The sequence below is a fragment of the Cherax quadricarinatus genome, chromosome 55 (genome assembly GCF_038502225.1).
Source record: "Cherax quadricarinatus isolate ZL_2023a chromosome 55, ASM3850222v1, whole genome shotgun sequence".
Taxonomy (NCBI): Eukaryota; Metazoa; Arthropoda; class Malacostraca; order Decapoda; family Parastacidae; genus Cherax; species Cherax quadricarinatus.
In genome coordinates, this window is record NC_091346.1 from 342,351 (window position 1) to 364,253 (window position 21,903).

General features: G+C 40.5%; 1 protein-coding gene across 2 annotated transcripts in view; it reads right to left on the minus strand.

The window, feature by feature from the left end:
- The window catches only part of LOC128698915 (lon protease homolog, mitochondrial), a 261,625-nt gene that overhangs the window by 158,862 nt on the left and 80,860 nt on the right, over positions 1–21,903 (minus strand). For both annotated transcript variants that reach the window (XM_070096772.1, XM_070096773.1), the window contains exons 9-10: positions 5,524–5,604; positions 128–262 (exon numbers count right to left, since the gene is read on the minus strand). In XM_070096772.1, the coding sequence (XP_069952873.1) occupies positions 128–262; positions 5,524–5,604 (216 nt within the window). The remainder of the gene's footprint in view (positions 1–127; positions 263–5,523; positions 5,605–21,903) is intronic.

A 21,903-nucleotide genomic window follows, 5' to 3' on the forward strand; every position in this document is an offset into this window, starting at 1 on the left:
ACTGACGAAACTCGGTGTCCACTGTACATGCTTTCAAATGGAGAAAATCAAGGTTGGAGTGCTACGGGAGAAAACATAGATCTACATTTGGATAGTTGAAGGGTTAAAGTGCCACAATGCTATTTACCTTTAATCTTGCACGAAACTTCTCCTCAATCGCATCCTTATCCTCCTTCTCTATGCCCAGTTCCTTCTTGATTACTTTTAGTTGTTCTTGTAACATGTACTTCCTGTGTTGTGACCGTACCTTTTCCTCCACCTCCTGAAATTCCAAAGACAGCAAATTGTAATTTGCCAAATCCCTACCTTGAAATTGCAATTCATTGCCAAAGAATTTAGTGGCTACCTTGAGTTAGGCAAAGGTAGTCAGCCATTCAAGGAAAGTGCAAAGACAAAATGACCTGTTTCAGAAAATCCTAAGAATTAATTACTCTAATTATAAATGTAACACAAATAAAGAAACTGTAAAGATAAAAACATAAATACAAAATTCATCTGCAGGAATTGGTTTCCTTTTAATTTGAAAGTGCAGTGACACCTTGTGTACCCTTTACAAACACTTAATAGACAAATTACTCCCAAAGAACAAAAAATAAGAACTGCAAGAATGAGGGTATTAATGCAGATGCATTCAAATTTACAAGGGCTTTGCTCCTATGACCACAGTGTATCAAATTGTGTTATAGGTGCTGATGAACTGCTGCTTCTCCTGTTTGACAGGGAGAACATGAAGGCATCAACCATGTTTACTCATCCCAGTTTTATAAGAAAGTAATGCTTCCCCAATTCCAAACCAATTGTCTGTAAAATGCTCCTTAGTGTAAGTTTGCTCACTAGGTATAACAATTTAATACTGCATTTAAATGTTTATATTAAGGGACTCATTTAACTTTCCTCATACATGTATGAGACAGCAGCAAAGAAAAAAGATATGATGACAAGAAGGACCAGTGAAATAAAGTCAAGCCAACAACCAGCCCTCTCATATGATAATAAGCATGACCAGTGATATCACAGCAAGACAACATCTAGCCCTCTCAGTGATATACCTTCAATGAGTTTCAAGAGTTTCACTACTCTCGGAGCCCAGCCATGAGCCAGGCTCATCTAGTGCTTGCCTGGTCAACCAGGCTGCTGCTGCTGGAGGCCCACTGCCCCACATATCCATCACAGCCTGGTTGATCTGGCACCTGGTGAAGACGGTTGTGATGAATGGTTTGAAAAACCGACAAGTTGAAGATTGAGACACTTATGCAGCATATGGGAATCTTTATTCAGGAAACGTTTCGCCACACAGTGGCTTCATCAGTCCAATACAAAGAGGAAGGCGTAAGGAGAGGAGGAGTATGAGGTAATCAGTCCCTCAGCCTAGAGTCGATGTGCTCAGTCCATCAATCTTGTAGAATGTACAGCATAGGGCCGTAGACGTGGCTTATATACTGTAGTGAGGTGACGTGAAGCAGGCGGAGGCGGGGTCATAGTGGTACCATCCACTAGTCGAAGTAGGTCTTCGTCCAAAGGTTGAACAAGTGTTGAAGAATTCTTTGTAACAAGATCCCATGATGCTGCAGTGTCTGACAGTTGTGATGAATGGTTTGAAAAACCGACAAGTTGAAGATTGAGACACTTATGCAGCATATGGGAATCTTTATTCAGGAAACGTTTCGCCACACAGTGGCTTCATCAGTCCAATACAAAGAGGAAGGCGTAAGGAGAGGAGGAGTATGAGGTAATCAGTCCCTCAGCCTAGAGTCGATGTGTTCAGTCCATCAATCTTGTAGAATGTACAGCATAGGGCCGTAGACGTGGCTTATATACTGTAGTGAGGTGACGTGAAGCAGGCGGAGGCGGGGTCATAGTGGTACCATCCACTAGTCGAAGTAGGTCTTCGTCCAAAGGTTGAACAAATGTTGAAGAATTCTTTGTAACAAGATCCCATGATGCTGCAGTGTCTGACAGTTGTGATGAATGGTTTGAAAAACTGACAAGTTGAAGATTGAGACACTTATGCAGCATATGGGAATCTTTATTCAGGAAACGTTTCGCCACACAGTGGCTTCATCAGTCCAATACAAAGAGGAAGGCGTAAGGAGAGGAGGAGTATGAGGTAATCAGTCCCTCAGCCTAGAGTCGATGTGTTCAGTCCATCAATCTTGTAGAATGTACAGCATAGGGCCGTAGACGTGGCTTATATACTGTAGTGAGGTGACGTGAAGCAGGCGGAGGCGGGGTCATAGTGGTACCATCCACTAGTCGAAGTAGGTCTTCGTCCAAAGGTTGAACAAATGTTGAAGAATTCTTTGTAACAAGATCCCATGATGCTGCAGTGTCTGACAGTTGTGATGAATGGTTTGAAAAACCGACAAGTTGAAGATTGAGACACTTATGCAGCATATGGGAATCTTTATTCAGGAAACGTTTCGCCACACAGTGGCTTCATCAGTCCAATACAAAGAGGAAGGCGTAAGGAGAGGAGGAGTATGAGGTAATCAGTCCCTCAGCCTAGAGTCGATGTGTTCAGTCCATCAATCTTGTAGAATGTACAGCATAGGGCCGTAGACGTGGCTTATATACTGTAGTGAGGTGACGTGAAGCAGGCGGAGGCGGGGTCATAGTGGTACCATCCACTAGTCGAAGACCTACTTCGACTAGTGGATGGTACCACTATGACCCCGCCTCCGCCTGCTTCACGTCACCTCACTACAGTATATAAGCCACGTCTACGGCCCTATGCTGTACATTCTACAAGATTGATGGACTGAACACATCGACTCTAGGCTGAGGGACTGATTACCTCATACTCCTCCTCTCCTTACGCCTTCCTCTTTGTATTGGACTGATGAAGCCACTGTATGGCGAAACGTTTCCTGAATAAAGATTCCCATATGCTGCATAAGTGTCTCAATCTTCAACTTGTCGGTTTTTCAAACCATTCATCACAACTGTCAGACACTGCAGCATCATGGGATCTTGTTACAAAGAATTCTTCAACACTTGTTCAACCTTTGGACGAAGACCTACTTCGACTAGTGGATGGTACCACTATGACCCCGCCTCCGCCTGCTTCACGTCACCTCACTACAGTATATAAGCCACGTCTACGGCCCTATGCTGTACATTCTACAAGATTGATGGACTGAACACATCGACTCTAGGCTGAGGGACTGATTACCTCATACTACTCCTCTCCTTACGCCTTCCTCTTTGTATTGGACTGATGAAGCCACTGTGTGGCGAAACGTTTCCTGAATAAAGATTCCCATATGCTGCATAAGTGTCTCAATCTTCACCTGGTGAAGACATTTGTCCAATATCCTCTTAAAGACTTCTACACTTGTTCCAGCCATGTTTCTGATATCTTTTTTTTTTTTTATATTATCACACTGGCTCATTCCCACCAAGGCAGGGTGGCCCAAAAAAGAATAACTTTCACCATCATTTACTCCCATCACTGTCTTGCCAGAAGGGTGCTTTACACTACAGTTTTTAAACTGCAACAGTAACACCCCTCCTTCAGAGTGCAGGCACTGTACTTCCCATCTCCAGGACTCAAGTCCGGCCTGCCGGTTTCCATGAATCCCTTCATAAATGTTACTTTGCTCACACTCCAACAGCACGTCAAGTATTAAAAACCATTTGTCTCCATTTACTCCTATCAAACACGCTCACGCATGCCTGCTGGAAGTCCAAGCCCCTCGCACACAAAACCTCCTTTACCCCCTCCTTCCAACCTTTCCTAGGCCGACCCCTACCCCGCCTTCGTTCCACTACAGACTGATACACTCTTGAAGTCACTCTGTTTTGCTCCATTCACTCTACATGTCCGAACCACCTCAACAACCCTTCCTCAGCCCTCTGGACAACAGTTTTGGTAATCCCGCACCTCCTCCTAACTTCCAAACTACGAATTCTCTGCATTATATTCACACCACACATTGCCCTCAGACATGACATCTCCACTGCCTCCAGCCTTCTCCTCGCTGCAACATTCATCACCCATGCTTAATAAACATTCGCAAAACATAATTTTGAGTAACAAATGAAAAATCTTTGATTTTCCCCACTTAACCAGTTTGGAACTTGCAACCATCTCACCCCAGAGACGTAACTATCACCAACAAATGGTGCATAAATGCTCAGGCTGATAGCTCGATAAAACATTTCTCTGAATATTTTCATACCATACATCAGCTTATTTTATCCAAAAATAAAAAGAGGAGAGAACATTAGCACTGTATATTGTGGTGACACTTACATAGGAATATGGGGTTGTAAAAAGTAATTTTGCAAATATTAAAAACCCTTAAAGGAAGGTGCCCTGAAGCTAGGGAAGGGTATGGATCTGAAGTGCTACTTTCCCTTCCTCAGATCAAATCTAATAACCCCTACCACTCCTACTCCCCAGGCACTGTATGAGCCTTATCTTTTTAGCACTTTCCCATTATGATGGTGAGAATTCATACATTTAAAAAATAAATTTTGAAGTTTATTGATAGTAAAAAAGAGTACAGCTTCAGAGGTCAGCACAAGAAAGTCAGTGAAGTCTATTAAACTTAAAAGATTTGGTTGATGCTGTACCTAGGTGGCTTACACAGCAATGAGTAGCAGGTGGTGGGGACCAAATAACACAACTAGAGAATGCTGCCACAGGAATGACTGCCCAACCAATTTGAACATAAATGATTTTAAGGAGAGTGAAAGTTAGATTAAAATAGCTGTATGTAGGTATACAGCATTTAGATCTGTGGGGGGCAGGAGGGAATGAACTAATACGGCTTAGAATGTAACCTCATTTTTTCCATACATTACACCTGTACTTAATGCAATTTTATTTTACACACCAACTTTCAGGGCTACAGCCCCAATCTCATTTACCTGTGACCTGTTCTGGGAGTTTTCCTACTCATGCAGCCTGACCCTGGGCCAGGCCTCCTTGCTGATTACCTGGTCAACTAGACCAGATCTGGCCCACATATCCATCATAGTCTTGTTAGTCTGGCACACCAAAGATAGAGTGATCCAATTTCCTGCTAAGGACCTCCACAATGATTCCAGAAACATTTCTGATACATGCTGGTAGCAGTTCGAAAAGTCTAGGCCAACAGATATTGATAGAGTGCTCATATAATGTGCTTAAAGCTCCCTTGGTTTTCAATGGACCTGTTTAACTTCCATCCATTTCTTTCACTCCAGTTCACTGTTATGGTAGTATGAAGATTTGGAACTAAGCCCTTTGGTCTTCTTTGTTCCATGTGTATATCACTGCTTATATCTCCCATGTTAAACAAGGGTCTACTGTATTTATACTACCATGGGTTATAAATCATATTTTTGTGAAGTAACATTAATTTCAAATTTGAATCAGAAGTGGAGTCAATGTAAAGACTTTGATGATAACCAGGTGAGGTAGCTGAAATGCAACAGATTTATGACTAACAAATTAACAATTTGTGGTTAATATAAAGTACTGAAGAATAATTATCTTTTTCAAACTTTGTATTAAAAAGTCAACATTCATCTTACCTTTGCAATAGATGCCTGAAGTTTACTAAGTTCATATTCCTTCTTCAACAGTGAGAGGGCCAGCATCAACCGAGCAGGAATCTGAGAAAATACACATTAATTTTTTTTTCCAAGTCCCCCTACTTTGGTAAGAGACGGTCGGTGTGTTAAAAAATGAATTGACAAGGAAGACATCCTTGCCACATCAACTTGCACAAGAAGCCATAATCTAAAGAAGAAAAGTTGCCATAGGACACTAGAAAGTATTCTTTGCAAATAGAGTGGTAGCTGAAAGTAATGGTTTGCAAAGGAGGAAGCAACAACCACTAGTAACTTTAACCTTTATAACTGTGTCATTGCGTACTAGTGTGCAAGTGATGACTGTGTCCAATGTACTAGTATGCACAATTTTTCTAAGCCTCAAATTTCCCAGGTACCACCATTTTAGGCCTCAGATGTGCTGTTTAGGTCACTAGCTACCTCATGACTCCTAGAAAATAATCCAGTCAAATGGGTATGTGCGGGTCATTGTGAACAATATCAACCAGTAAACAAGCTCACAATGGCTGGCCCACACAACTCTTCTCATACTGAAATTTAGAAAATACTCCTTAATCCAGACACCAGTGACATTAAGGAGGGTGATAATGGAGGATCATTTTCTGATTTTGAAGGACAGCAATGGTGGTACAGTATGAGTAGGAATATAAGAATTTACAGTTCAACACAAGACATAGCAGTGACCTCCACCTCTGGTCTTGCCAAACAACAAGGGAGATGGTGAAAGCTCTTTACTCCTGAAATGGATAGTGACTGGAGTGGTGTGGGTGATGATAGTGAAGAGGAGTGTATGTATAGGAAGGAGAGCACCGAATCAAGTGACAGTGATGCAGAATACTCACCCATGAAATAAACACTGGTGAAGCAGAATACTACATGTGGCTCTCAGTCATTTTGTTTAATGATGATTATAAGAGAATTTCTCTATACACTGAAGTGAAACTCAAGATACTTCATGTATGATCTCATAATTAAGCTTTTCTTATTACAATTTAATAGTATAACTCCTGTTATACTATTTCACTGTTCTATGGCACATCTGAACAGGATGATACTGTTGCAGGACATAGTGACAGTGATTTTGACACTGTTGGTGCTTTCACTGGTATCAGAAAACCACATGCAGCACCAACACCAGCTGTAACAGCAGCCATGATGCTACCAACAGCAGTGACAACAGCACCAGTTATGCCAATATAAACACCAGTGACAACACAACCACCCATGACAACACCAGCTATGACAACAGTACAAACTGTGACACCATCAGCCATAACAATGCCACCAGCAGTGACATCACCACCAGCTGTGACAACAACAGCAAATATTATACACCCACAGACTAACAGGGTGTGGTAAAGTACTTCATTTATGCTACGGCCTGTGATAATGCAAGAGGTTGACACATTGGGAAATTTCCAGGCCTAAAAATAACTTTTCATGTATGTTCATCAAGAAAACATTCACTGGTACAGATACTGAGGACAAAGAAAAAAAACTCTTTGATCACGCCTTTTTTTTAAGCCTATGATCATGCCTAATTTTTTACGAGGAAATGATGAGAATAGTAGTGGATTAAATGGTTTTTGGTGGTAGGCTTTCTGTAGGCTATATTTTATCATTGTTCCTGATAAGAAGGATATCAAGGAAAAGTAGGGAGTAGTCTTGTTCCTTTACAAGTCTGAACTGTACAGAAAGTTCAGAATGGTTGAGTTGGTCCTTAAAATTAAGAGGGTTGAAATGTCTGGCTACTATGACCAAGATGTTATTGAGGTATCTAGGCCAAGTGATGTGGCAGGAAATACAGTGGACCCCCGGTTAACGATTTTAATCCGTGCAAGAGGGGTAATTGTTATGCGAAATAATCGTTATGTGAATGAATTTTCCCCATAAGAAATAATGGAAATAAAATTAATCCGTGCAAGACACCCAAAAGTATGAAAAAAAAAATTTTACCACATGAAATATACATTTTCCCACACACAAAGAGAAGGATACATGCACAATAGTAGAGTAGTACATGCACAGTATATATTGTGCATGTACTAGTCTACTAAATGAAGAATAAATGACACTTACCTTTATTGAAGATGCAGCAATGACTGATGAGACACTGTGTCCTGGGAGTGCCTTTTCCTCCTGAGTACTGTAGGTCCTGTTTGGCATTTTCTTCCAGAACAGGCCTTATCACACTGTGTATGCCACTACGATTCTTAAATCTCTCAAACCAACCTTTGCTGGCTTTAAATTCACCAATATGAGCACTAGTTCCAGGCATTTTTCCCTGTTCACCTGGGTGTTAGTCGACTTGTGTGGGTTGCATCCTGGGAGACAAGATTAAGGACCCCAATGGAAATAAGTTAGACAGTCTTCGATGACACTGACTTTTTTGGGTTATCCTGGGTGGCAAATCCTCTGGGGTTAATTGTTTCTTGGTATTCTCAATAAGCCACACCAACAACGGTGCTACAGCAGCAGCAGCAGCTGACAGTGCAGCAGCAGCAGCAGCTGTACCACCAATAGTAGCGATGGTTGATTGGGGTTTATTATACAACCTGGCCAGCTCGGAGACATGCACTCCACTTTCATACTTATCAATGATCTTTTTCTTCATCTCTATTGTAATTCTCACCCTTATTGCTGTAGGGTTGGCACTAGAAGCTTTCTTGGGGCCCATGGTCACTTATTTTCCAGAAAAAGCACCGAAAACACTGTAATAATACGAAATATTCCGATTGTATGCTTGGATGTTACCGCGGAGGCTGGCTGGTAAACAATGCCACCGGCGGAACATGTGAGCGTGGCTCAGGCCGCACATTGGACGCGTCTCGGACGAAAATCGGTAAGCGGGTTTTTAAGCGGTATGTGAGGCAAAATTTTTGCAATTAAAGTAAGCGGTATGCGAAATAATCGCTATGTGATGCCATCGTTATGCGGGGGTCCACTGTAATGTTTGTGAATCAGTTCCTTTCAAAATGTTCAAGGTAAATTTAGCCAGGACAGCACTAAGTGGTGAACCCATAGCTATCTCAAATTTTCACTTTGTAAAAAAAAAAAAAAACGGGTTGAAGGTCACACAGATGAGCCATGTGCATAAAATCCTGTTTGGGAAAGGGAAGATCAAAGTCAGTGAAGGAAGAATTCCTTAGGTTGATGATTACTTGTTCAATGGGGACTCAAGGGAACAAAGATGTGACATTGTGGTTGGCAAATTTCTTGTTTCTGATAGTGGTGCTATGCAGATGAGTCTACCTACCTGGAGGGTATTCCAGGGATCAACGCCCCCTGCGGCCTTGTCCACAACCAGCCCTCCCGGTGGATCAGGGCCTGATCAACCAGGCTGTTACTGCTGGCCACATGTAGTCCAACTTATGAACCACAGCCGACTGATCTGGCACCGACTTTAACCCCTAAACGATCCAAACGTACAGTAGGGCCCCGCTTTACGGCATTCTGCTTTGTGGCATTCCACTAATGCGGTCACTTCAAATTATGACCAAAACTCTCTATACAGCTCCCCCACCTGACTTTCTAATACGGTCGCCGTGCCCCACCCGGTTTGTTTACATTCTATGTGAGATCCGTAAGCACTACATCTCTCCATTATGTCTGGAAACTCCAAAATTTCAAGCGTTTTTAAAAGTTATTTCATATTTTATATATACATGTACTCTGATAATTATACTTATGTACACCTGTACCTAAATAAAATTACGCACTGTGCTGGCATTCAGGTACACATTAAAATCAGTAAGAGTGTCTTATGTCTCGAGATGCCATATTAGTAATGATAATAATATTCACCGAGTCTCAATAAATATCGTATATTACGTTAATACGTATACATATTTTCATTAATCCGTAAACGGTCCAAGCAGATCTACGTTCACATGTGTAGTGCTGCAAAAGTAGATCTACATTTTTTTTACATATTTTCAAATACAGTGGACCCCCGGTTCGCGAAGCCATCGGTATCCGATAAATCCGGTATCCGAAGCATTATATCGCAAAAAATTTGCCTCGGTTCCCGTTACAAAACCCGGTATGCGATACGATTCGTACGAGACGTGTCCAGTGTTTACAAGCCAGCCAGTGTGCGCGCATCTAAGGATACACTCAGTACATTCTATATTATCCATATTATCACTGTTTTTGGTGCTTGTTTCTGCAAAATAAGTCACCATGGGCCTCAAGAAAGCTTCTAGTGCCAGCCCATCAAGACCAAGGGTGCTAATGACTATTGAAATTAAGGAAATGTGTGCAAAGTGGCTTGAAGTGCAAACCTTTTTTGATGAAAATCACCCTGACACAGCTACTGCAAGCCGTGTTGGCAACCTGTACACTGACAATGTTGTGAACCACTTTAGGAAAGTCATAAAGGAACGAGAGGTACAGGCCTCTATGGACAGATATGTTGTGTGACAGAAGTCCAGTGACTCTCAAGCTGGTCCTAGTGGCATTAAAAGAAGAAGGGAAGTAACCCTGTAAAAAGACTTGCTACCTCAAGTCCTAATGGAGGGGGATTCCCCTTCTAAACATTAAAAACTTCGACACTCTCCCCTCCTCCCATTCCATCAATCATCACCAGATCTTCATTAAAGGTAAGTGTCAATTATTCCATTGTGATTATTCTACTGTTATTATTGTTATTGTAATTATTATATCGCATTAAACTTAATATATCATGTGGTAAAAGTTTTTTTCATACTTTTGGGTGTCTTGCACGGATTAATTTGATTTCCATTATTTCTTATGGGGAATATTGATTCGCTTTCCGATAATTTTGGTTTACGATGAGCTCTCAGGAATGGATTAATATCGTGAACCGGGGGTCCATTGTATAACAAAAAAAAAAGTAGATCAAAGTTTTTTTTACACATTTTCAAATGTAAAAAAACAAAAAGAAGATCTACTTGTTTTACATACTTTCAAATGTTGAAAAAACATACATGTATATATACGTTTGGACCGTTTACGGGTTAATCCATCTAATTTTTTCAAAATTACAGTGGAACCTCAAAAATCAAACGTATCACATATCGAACGTTTTGAAAATAAGACCATTTTTTCAGACAAACTGTGTCCCTATTATCGAACGCGCCCCTATTTTCGGACCGCCGGGTACGGGACCTGTCCGCTGGCCCACTCTGTCCGCGTCCCCACGCAGGCGCCGTGAGCAGTTTAGCTTTGTTTATGCTTGAGTGAACACTAACCTGCGATCTCACTCACACATTTTACGATTACTTAATTGTGTTTAGTGCTTGTGGGGCTGTGAAATAAGCTGCCATGGGCCCAAAGAAACTTGCTAGCGGTACCCCTGTGGTAAAGAAAGTGAGAAACACCATAGATGTGAAGAAGGAAATAATACAGAAATATGAGATTGGAGTGAGACTTGTTGAGCTTGCCAGGATGTACAGAGGACTGTGGACAGTTATTTTGAGACAGAAACAGACGACTGTGGACAGTTATTTTGTGAGACAGAAACAGACAACTGTGGAGTTATTTTGTGAGACAAACAGACGATTGTGGACAGTTATTTTGTGAGACAGAAACAGACGACTGTGGACAGTTATTTTGTGAGACAGAAACAGACGACTGTGGACAGTTATTTTGTGAGACAGAAACAGACGACTGTGGAGTTATTTTGTGAGACAAACAGACGATTGTGGACAGTTATTTTGTGGGACAGAAAGAGACGACTGTGGATAGTTATTTTGTGAGACAGAAACAGAGGACTGTAGACAGTTATTTGTGAGACTGGGGTCCAATGACTCTCAAGCTGGTCATAGTGGCATTAAAATACAGAGAAGGGAAGCAACCCCAGAGAGGGCTTTGATACCGGAAGTCCTCATGGAGGGGGATTCTCCTTCCAAACAATAACCCCTACTCCCTCTCTCCTCCTCCCTATCTTCCAGATGCCATCACCAATCTTCAATAAAGTAAAAATGTTATTTTATATTACTATACATAATTAAAGACTATAGCATTTGTTGTGTGTATGTAAAACTGTAATTAATCTCTATAAAATGTATTTTTTTTTGTGAATATTTTTGGGTTTCTGGAACGGATTAATTGTATTTCCATTATTTCTTATGGGAAATATTGCTTCGAATTTCAGACTTTTCGAATTTAGAACTAGCTCATGGAACGGATTAAGTTCGAAATTTGAGGTTCCACTGTATATAATAAACACGATACATAACATATAAAGAAGATAAATACACCCCACAGTAGAATAAATAAACATAAATATGAGATGTGGTAGTAGGTTGGTAGACAGCAACCACCCAGGGAGGTACAGTGGTCCCTCGTTGCTCGTAATTAATCCGTTCCTGGAGCCGTTACTATAAACGAAATTTACGATTTACGAATCAATTTTCCCCATAAGAAATAATGTAAATACAATTAATCCGTTCCTGACAACCAGAAGTATTAAAACAAAAAATTTTTTAACATGAAATATGCATGTAGTACATAAACAATACAATGGGAAATGATGAATGAAACATTAAGAGCATAACACTTACCTTTATTGGAGATTCTTCTTAGTGTATGGGAGACTGGAGGAGGAGAGAGTGGATTGTTTATAGTTTGGAAGGGGAATCCCCTTCCATCAACACCTCAGGTACCATTTGCTTTTCTGGGGTTGCTTCTCTTCTCTGTTTCTTAATGCCACTAGGACCACCTTGAGAGTCACTGGAGTCCTGTCTCACAAAATAACTGTGGAGAGAGCTCTGTTTCTGGCATCTCTTTAACACTTCCCTAAAATGGCCCAAGACTTTGTCACTGTACATGTTGCCAACCTGGCTTGCAACAACCTTGTTAGGGTGATGTTTCTCCATAAAGCTTTCCATCTTACCCCACATAGTGAAAATCTCTTTAATTTCTGAAGAAGGCACCTTCTTCCATCTCTCTTCCTCCTCCTCTGCAGCAAGATTCTGAGCTGCGATGTGTTCCTCTTCCTGCTGAAGCCCTTGCAGCTCCTCAGTGGTGAGCTCTTCATTGTGGTCTTCCACCAATTCTTCCACATCCTCCAAACTCACATCCAACCCCATGGAACTCCCCAGTGCCACAATTGATTTTACAACAGACATAGGCTCATTAGGGTCAGTCCCAAATTCTTCAAAATCCCTCTTGTCGACACAATCTGGCCACAATTTTCTCCAGGCAGAGTTCAAAGTCCTGGTAGTCACTCCCTCCCAAGCCATACCTATAAGGGTTATGCAGTGGAGGATGCTGAAGTGTTCTCTCCAAAATTCCCTTAGGGTCAAGTGAGTGTCTGTGGTCACAGTCAAGCACCTGTGAAACATTGCTTTTGTGTAGAGTTTTTTAAAGTTTGCAATAACCTGCTGGTCCATGGGTTGGAGGAGAGGAGTGGTATTCGGGGGCAAGAACTTTACTGTGATGAACCCAAACTCCTCGAAAATTAGGTCATCCAAGTTTGGAGGATGAGCAGGTGCATTGTCCATTACTAGCAGGCACTTGAGATCCAATTTCTTTTCCAGGAGATACTCCTTCACACTAGGGCCAAACACTTCATTGAACCACTCGACGAAAATTTCCCTCGTGACCCATGCCTTACTATTAGATTTCCAAAACACACACAATTTACTCTTCATAACATTGTTTTTCCTGAACACTCTGGGATTTTCAGAATGGTACACTAATAATGGCTTCACTTTGAAATCCCCACTAGCATTAGCACAGAACATTAGCGTCAGCCTGTCTTTCATAGGCTTGTGTCCTGGCATTGCCTTTTCCTCTTGTGTAATGAAGGTCCTCTTTGGCATTTTCTTCCAAAAGAGGCCTGTTTTGTCACAATTGAACACTTGTTCAGGTTTCAGTCCTTCAGCCTCTACGTACTCCTGGAATTCATGCACATATTTTTCAGCCGCCTTGTGGTCCGAACTGGCAGCCTCACCATGCCTTACCACACTGTGTATGCCAGTACGGTTCTTAAATCTCTCACACCAGCCTTTGCTGGCCTTAAATTCACTCACTTCACCACTATTTGCAGGCAATTTCTTTACCAAATCTTCATGCAACTGCCTAGCCTTTTCACAAATAAACGAAGTCATAAGAGTATCTCCTGCTAATTGTTTCTCATTTATCCACACCAATAATAACTTCTCAACCTCTTCCAGTACTGGTGATCTCAGTTTTGTCAGCATAGTTACTCCCTTTGCAACAACAGCATCCTTTATTTAATTTTTCTTGGCCACTATGGAACATAAGGTTGTGTAGGGTTTCTTATACATCCTGGACAGTTCGGCCACACTTCTACCACTTTCATATTGTTCAATGATGGTTTTCTTAAATTCAATCGTATTTCTCACCTTCTTTACCACAAGCTTGGCACTAGGAGCTTTCTTTGGAGCCATGGTAGCTTATTTAGTACTTGCAAGCACTAAAATAATGGAATATTATGAAATATTTCGCTGGAGCACGTGAGGGGACCTTCGCTCACTGGTAAACAATGCCAGACTGGCTGCTGCCCTGGCTCACGCCGTGGGTACGCATCCCGGACGAACTACGACTCGCGAGTCAACCTATGAAAAGCGAGTCCATGTTTATACGAAAATACCTCTATGATTGGCGAATTTTACGATTGCCGGGAACTATGAAAAGCGGGGGACCACTGTACTACCGTCCTGCCAAGTGAATGTAAAATGAAAGCCTGTAATTGTTTTATATGATGGTAGGATTGCTGGTGTTTTTCCTGTCTCATACACATGCAAGATTTCAGGTACGTCTTGCTACTTCTACTTACACTTAGGTCACACTACACATACATGTACAAGCATATATATATACACCCGTCTGGGTTTTCTGTTATTTTCTTTCTAGTTCTTGTTCTTGTTTACTTCATCTTATCTCCATGGGGAAGTGGAACAGAATTCTTCCTCCGTAAGTCATGTGTGTTGTAAGAGGCAACTAAAATGCCAGGAGCAAGAGGCTAGTAACCCCTTCTCATGTATAAATTACTAAATTTAAAAAGAGAAACTTTTGTTTTTCTTTTTGGGCCACCCTGCCTTGGTGGGATGTGGCCAGTTTGTTGAAAAAAAAAATATGAGGTGTGGTAGTAGGCTGGTAGACAGCAACCGCCCAGGGAGGTACTACCGTCCTGCCAAGTGAGTGTAAAACGAAAGCCTGTAATTGTTTTACATGATGGTAGGATTGCTGGTGTCCATTTTTCTGTCTCAGGAACATGCAAGGTTTCAGGTAGGTCTTGCTACTTCTACTTAAATTTAGGTCACGCTACAAATACATGTACAAGCATATATATACACACCCCTCTGGGTTTTCTTCTATTTTCCTACTGGTTCTTGTTCTTGTTTATTTCCTCTTATCTCCATGGGGAAGTGGAACAGAATTCTTCCTCTGTAAGCCATGCATGTTGTAAGAGGCGACTAAAATGCCGGGAGCAAGGGGCTAGTAACCCCTTCTTCTGTATAAATTACTAAATTTAAAAACAGAAACTTTCATTTTTCTTTTTGGGCCACCCTGCCTCAGTGGGATACGGCTGGTTTGTTGAAAGAAAGAAAGAAAGAAAGAAATATGAGATGTGGTAGCCAGGCGACTTGTACGAGTGACACCAAGAATAACATTTTCTCTAGTCCAACATAAGAGAAAATGTGTTACTGGGGGTAACTGTAGAAAATTATTCCTTTCGTATGTAAGTTTATTCAGGTATACACAAATACAGTTACATAGATTATCATACATAGCAGCACATGTGTAAAGTACCTAGGATAACCCAAAAAAGTCAGACAGATTGACTTATTTCCATTGCCTTCACTCAGAGCGTCATTTCTTCTAAAAATGGTGTTACATGAGAATGGGAGTGTTCCTCTTTATTTATTCAACCATATCAATGTAGAGACAACTTGTACACAATGTAACTTGTACACAAACCAGACGTGTACACCTCGTTTGTTTACAAAACTTGCGTTCACCTGGTTTGTTTGCATATGTGTATGCAAATAATGCAAACTCCTCCACCCAACCAATCACAGTAGGAGTCCCACAAGGAAGCGTCCTTGGACCACTCCTCTTTCTCATCTACATCAATGATCTACCGAATGCATCACAGCTACTCAAACGCATATTATTTGCAGATGACACTACATATGTATTATTCCACCCAAACACAGTCATACTAGCAAACACAGTCAATGCTGAATTACAGAAAATATCTGCCTGGATGATGACTAACAAACTTACCCTGAACACTGATAAAACCTATTTCATTCAGTTTGGAAACAAAGCTGCAAATGATCCAATTAACATTACGCTAAATGGATCATCAGTCACAAGCCTCACAGAGGGAAAATTCCTAGGTATACACCTTGACAGTAGCCTTAAGTTCCAGACACACATACAACAAATCACCAAGAAAATCTCCAAGACTGTAGGCATACTATCAAAGATAAGGTACTACGTTCCACAATCAGCTCTCCTGGCACTGTACCATTCACTCATGTACCCTTATCTTACATATGGAATTTGTGCATGGGGATAAACAACATCCAATCACCTAAAACCCCTAATAACCCAGCAAAAGGCAGCAGTAAGAATGATAACAAATTCCCACTCTTGCCAGCATACTCCACCAATTTTCAAAAGTCTGAATCTGCTTACCATTAAGAACATCCATACTTATTCATGTGCCTACTACATACACAGAACAATACACGCAAATATAAACCCTCCACTCAAACTTTTCCTCACCAGCCTAAACAGGACACATGACCACAACACAAGACACAGATCTCTTTTTGATATACCTCGTGTCCATATCACACTGTGTAAAAACTCTATGCACATAAAGGGCCCCAAAATATGGAATTCATTACCAGAAGATATTAAAGTAACCCAGTCTGAAAATCAATTCAAGACTCTTCTCAAAAGCCACTTAATCACCCTAGACTAAATGCTAAATACTCAGTACACATTTACTCACCTATGTACTCCCACATCATAACTGAAACAATCACACTGAACCTTTTATCCATTGTTGACAGGAATATAATTGAATCATTGTTTTCACAAAGGCATTTTAGAATATAAATGTATCTTTGTATTATACAAATTTTGATTCATTTATAATTAATATTCTACTGTACAACTATGAAATAATTACTTTCCTACTGTACAACTATGATATACTACTCCTTAGTATTAATTAGAATGTAAGCCAATAATGTTAAGTTGGCCCATAATGCCTAGGCATAATAGGAGCTCTCTTTGTATTGCAACCCACTATTGTATATACACAATCTCAATGTACTGTTTGCAAAGACATTAAATAAATAAATAAATAAATAAATAAATAAATAACTCTGCGCCTGTCCTCCCTCATGTACTCATTCTCTCTCTCATTTATTCGTTTCATCTCGTTTACTCACCCCTGACCCTACATTAAGACTACAAATATTTTAAAGTAAGTAATGAGTGAACTGTATATGCATTTTATTGCTCTGGAATGCTTAAATGTCATAGAATATTATGGTATGGTAGCCTGGCTGGCTACCATACATACCATACTTGATTTCTTACAATAAATACTACTCATGTCACCCTAGATTAAGACTACAAATATTTTAAGGTAAGTAATGAGTGAACTGTATATGCATTTTATCGCGCTGGGGTACTTAACCCTTTCAGGGTCCAGAGGCCAAATTTCAAAGTGCACACCAGTGTCCAAGAATTTTCAAAAAATAGTTTTGTTATTTTTTCTTATGAAATGGTAGAGAATCTTTTTCTGAAGGTAATAAAACAAAAAGTACAAAATTTGATGGAAAATTGACCAAATTATGCTCTCACGAATTTTCATGTGTCAGCGATATTTACTCATCAGCGATTTTGCCGACTTTGACTCCCATTTTAGGTCAATAACCTTATTCCAGTCGAACAAATTCTTAGCTATTTCATTAGCATTACTTCTATTCTATTGATTGAGCACAAGGAATTGCCAACTCAACTGTTTCAACTACAAAATAAAGTGATTGGAATTTGGTAATTTGGCCAATTTAGTGCAAAGTTCAAAATATTCCAATTTCAAAATAAGGTCCAGAATAAACAGTACACATATTCCTGGCACTAAACTAACATTGCCTCTGTTCATCAGTTACGTTTTTAGGCTTTACAAATGAATTCCATTTTGATTTTTAATTCACATAATGAATTTTTATTCAAACAAAAAATAGAAGATTTACTGTTATGCAATATTGTAATAATTGTATAGATAATATCAGCACATTTGTGAACATATATTAGACCCACCAGCTGGCGTGTATTAGACATGTGTGGTCATTTCTTTACTCTTGAACATTGGCAAAAATTTAACATTTCCGCTACTTTGAGCTCAGTTTCAAGCCATTTTCAGTACTAAAACCAATCAAAATCATCTCTATTCCTGTAACATATCTTCCATTCTATCAAATGAGACCAAGAAATCGCAAATACAACTATAAAAAAACATATGAAAAACACTGCAAAATTGCTGTTTTAATCGAAAATTACGGTCTCAGTTTTTTCTCTCATTATGAACTGTGTGCTGCAGGATTTGTTTTATGTGGTGCAAACATACCACACAGATGTATTCTCTCAAATCTAGGCCTAAATTTACTGCTCACAGCTTATCAGAGTGAGCTGAGCTCATGGCGTAGATCTATTGTTTGGACTCTCAATGTGAAGATGTAGATCTACGGCATGGACCATGAAAGGGTTAAATGTCATAGAATATTGTGTAGGTGGGGTGGCCTGGTATGGAAGCCTGGCTGGCTACCATACATACCACACCTGATTTCTTACAATAAATACTACTCGTCTCACCCTAGATTAAGACTACAAATATTTTAAGGTAAGTAATGAGTGTACTATATGTGTATTTTACTTTTTAATGTTTTTTAATGCCTGGTTTCTTTTTCTGTCTCATAAACACGCTAGATAACAGGGATATCTTGCTACTCCTACTTACACTTTGGTCACACTTCACAGACACGCACATGCATATATATATACATACATCTAGGTTTTTCTCCTTTTTCTAAATAGCTCTTGTTCTTCTTTATTTCTTCTATTGTCCATGGGGAAGTGGAGAAGAATCTTTCCTCCGTAAGCCATGCGTGTCGTATGAGGCGACTAAAATGCCGGGAGCAATGGGCTGGTAACCCCTTCTCCTGTAGACATTTACTAAAAAAGAGAAGAAGAAAAACTTTATAAAACTGGGATGCTTAAATGTGCGTGGATGTAGTGCGGATGACAAGAAACAGATGATTGTTGATGTTATGAATGAAAAGAAGTTGGATGTCCTGGCCCTAAGCGAAACAAAGCTGAAGGGGGTAGGAGAGTTTCAGTGGGGGGAAATAAATGGGATTAAATCTGGAGTATCTGAGAGAGTTAGAGCAAGGAAGGGGTAGCAGTAATGTTAAATGATCAGTTATGGAAGGAGAAAAGAGAATATGAATGTGTAAATTCAAGAATTATGTGGATTAAAGTAAAGGTTGGATGCGAGAAGTGGGTCATAATAAGCGTGTATGCACCTGGAGAAGAGAGGAATGCAGAGGAGAGAGAGAGATTTTGGGAGATGTTAAGTGAATGTATAGGAGCCTTTGAACCAAGTGAGAGAGTAATTGTGGTAGGGGACCTGAATGCTAAAGTAGGAGAAACTTTTAGAGAGGGTGTGGTAGGTAAGTTTGGGGTGCCAGGTGTAAATGATAATGGGAGCCCTTTGATTGAACTTTGTATAGAAAGGGGTTTAGTTATAGGTAATACATATTTTAAGAAAAAGAGGATAAATAAGTATACAAGATATGATGTAGGGCGAAATGACAGTAGTTTGTTGGATTATGTATTGGTAGATAAAAGACTGGTTGGTGCAATTATTTAATAAATGTATGGAAGAGGGTAAGGTACCTAGGGATTGGCAGAGAGCATGCATAGTTCCTTTGTATAAAGGCAAAGGGGATAAAAGAGAGTGCAAAAATTATAGGGGGATAAGTCTGTTGAGTGTACCTGGTAAAGTGTATGGTAGAGTTATAATTGAAAGAATTAAGAGTAAGACGGAGAATAGGATAGCAGATGAACAAGGAGGCTTTAGGAAAGGTAGGGGGTGTGTGGACCAGGTGTTTACAGTGAAACATATAAGTGAACAGTATTTAGATAAGGCTAAAGAGGTCTTTGTGGCATTTATGGATTTGGAAAAGGCGTATGACAGGGTGGATAGGGGGGCAATGTGGCAGATGTTGCAAGTGTATGGTGTAGGAGGTAGGTTACTGAAAGCAGTGAAGAGTTTTTACGAGGATAGTGAGGCTCAAGTTAGAGTATGTAGGAAAGAGGGAAATTTTTTCCCAGTAAAAGTAGGCTTTAGACAAGGATGTGTGATGTCACCGTGGTTGTTTAATATATTTATAGATGGGGTTGTAAGAGAAGTAAATGCGAGGGTCTTGGCAAGAGGCGTGGAGTTAAAAGATAAAGAATCACACACAAAGTGGGAGTTGTCACAGCTGCTCTTTGCTGATGACACTGTGCTCTTGGGAGATTCTGAAGAGAAGTTGCAGAGATTGGTGGATGAATTTGGTAGGGTGTGCAAAAGAAGAAAATTAAAGGTGAATACAGGAAAGAGTAAGGTTATGAGGATAACAAAAAGATTAGGTGATGAAAGATTGAATATCAGATTGGAGGGAGAGAGTATGGAGGAGGTGAACGTATTCAGATATTTGGGAGTGGACGTGTCAGCGGATGGGTCTATGAAAGATGAGGTGAATCATAGAATTGATGAGGGAAAAAGAGTGAGTGGTGCACTTAGGAGTCTGTGGAGACAAAGAACTTTGTCCTTGGAGGCAAAGAGGGGAATGTATGAGAGTATAGTTTTACCAACGCTCTTATATGGGTGTGAAGCGTGGGTGATGAATGTTGCAGCGAGGAGAAGGCTGGAGGCAGTGGAGATGTCATGTCTGAGGGCAATGTGTGGTGTGAATATAATGCAGAGAATTCGTAGTTTGGAAGTTAGGAGGAGGTGCGGGATTACCAAAACTGTTGTCCAGAGGGCTGAGGAAGGGTTGTTGAGGTGGTTCGGACATGTAGAGAGAATGGAGCGAAACAGAATGACTTCAAGAGTGTATCAGTCTGTAGTGGAAGGAAGGCGGGGTAGGGGTCGGCCTAGGAAGGGTTGGAGGGAGGGGGTAAAGGAGGTTTTGTGTGCGAGGGGCTTGGACTTCCAGCAGGCATGCGTGAGCGTGTTTGATAGGAGTGAATGGAGACAAATGGTTTTTTAATACTTGACGTGCTGTTGGAGTGTGAGCAAAGTAACATTTATGAAGGGATTCAGGGAAACCGGCAGGCCGGACTTGAGTCCTGGAGATGGGAAGTACAGTGCCTGCACTCTGAAGGAGGGGTGTTAATGTTGCAGTTTAAAAACTGTAGTGTAAAGCACCCTTCTGGCAAGACAGTGATGGAGTGAATGATGGTGAAAGTTTTTCTTTTTCGGGCCACCCTGCCTTGGTGGGAATCGGCCGGTGTGATAATAAAAAAAAAATAAAAGACTGTTGAGTAGACTTCAGGATGTACATGTTTATAGAGGGGCCACAGATATATCAGATCACTTTCTAGTTGTAGCTACACTGAGAGTAAAAGGTAGATGGGATACAAAGAGAATAGAAGCATCAGGGAAGAGAGAGGTGAAGGTTTATAAACTAAAAGAGGAGGCAGTTAGGGTAAGATATAAACAGCTATTGGAGGATAGATGGGCTAATGAGAGCATAGGCAATGGGGTCGAAGAGGTATGGGGTAGGTTTAAAAATGTAGTGTTAGAGTGTTCAGCAGAAGTTTGTGGTTACAGGAAAGTGGGTGCAGGAGGGAAGAGGAGCGATTGGTGGAATGATGATGTAAAGAGAGTAGTAAGGGAGAAAAAGTTAGCATATGAGAAGTTTTTACAAAGTAGAAGTGATGCAAGGAGGGAAGAGTATAGGGAGAAAAAGAGAGAGGTTAAGAGAGTGGTGAAGCAATGTAAAAAGAGAGCAAATGAGAGAGTGGGTGAGATGTTATCAACAAATTTTGTTGAAAATAAGAAAAAGTTTTGGAGTGAGATTAACAAGTTAAGAAAGCCTAGAGAACAAATGGATTTGTCAGTTAAAAATAGGAGAGGAGAGTTATTAAATGGAGAGTTAGAGGTATTGGGAAGATGGAGGGAATATTTTGAGGAATTGTTAAATGTTGATGAAGATAGGGAAGCTGTGATTTCGTGCATAGGGCAAGGAGGAATAACATCTTGTAGGAGTGAGGAAGAGCCAGTTGTGAGTGTGGGGGAAGTTCGTGAGGCAGTAGGTAAAATGAAAG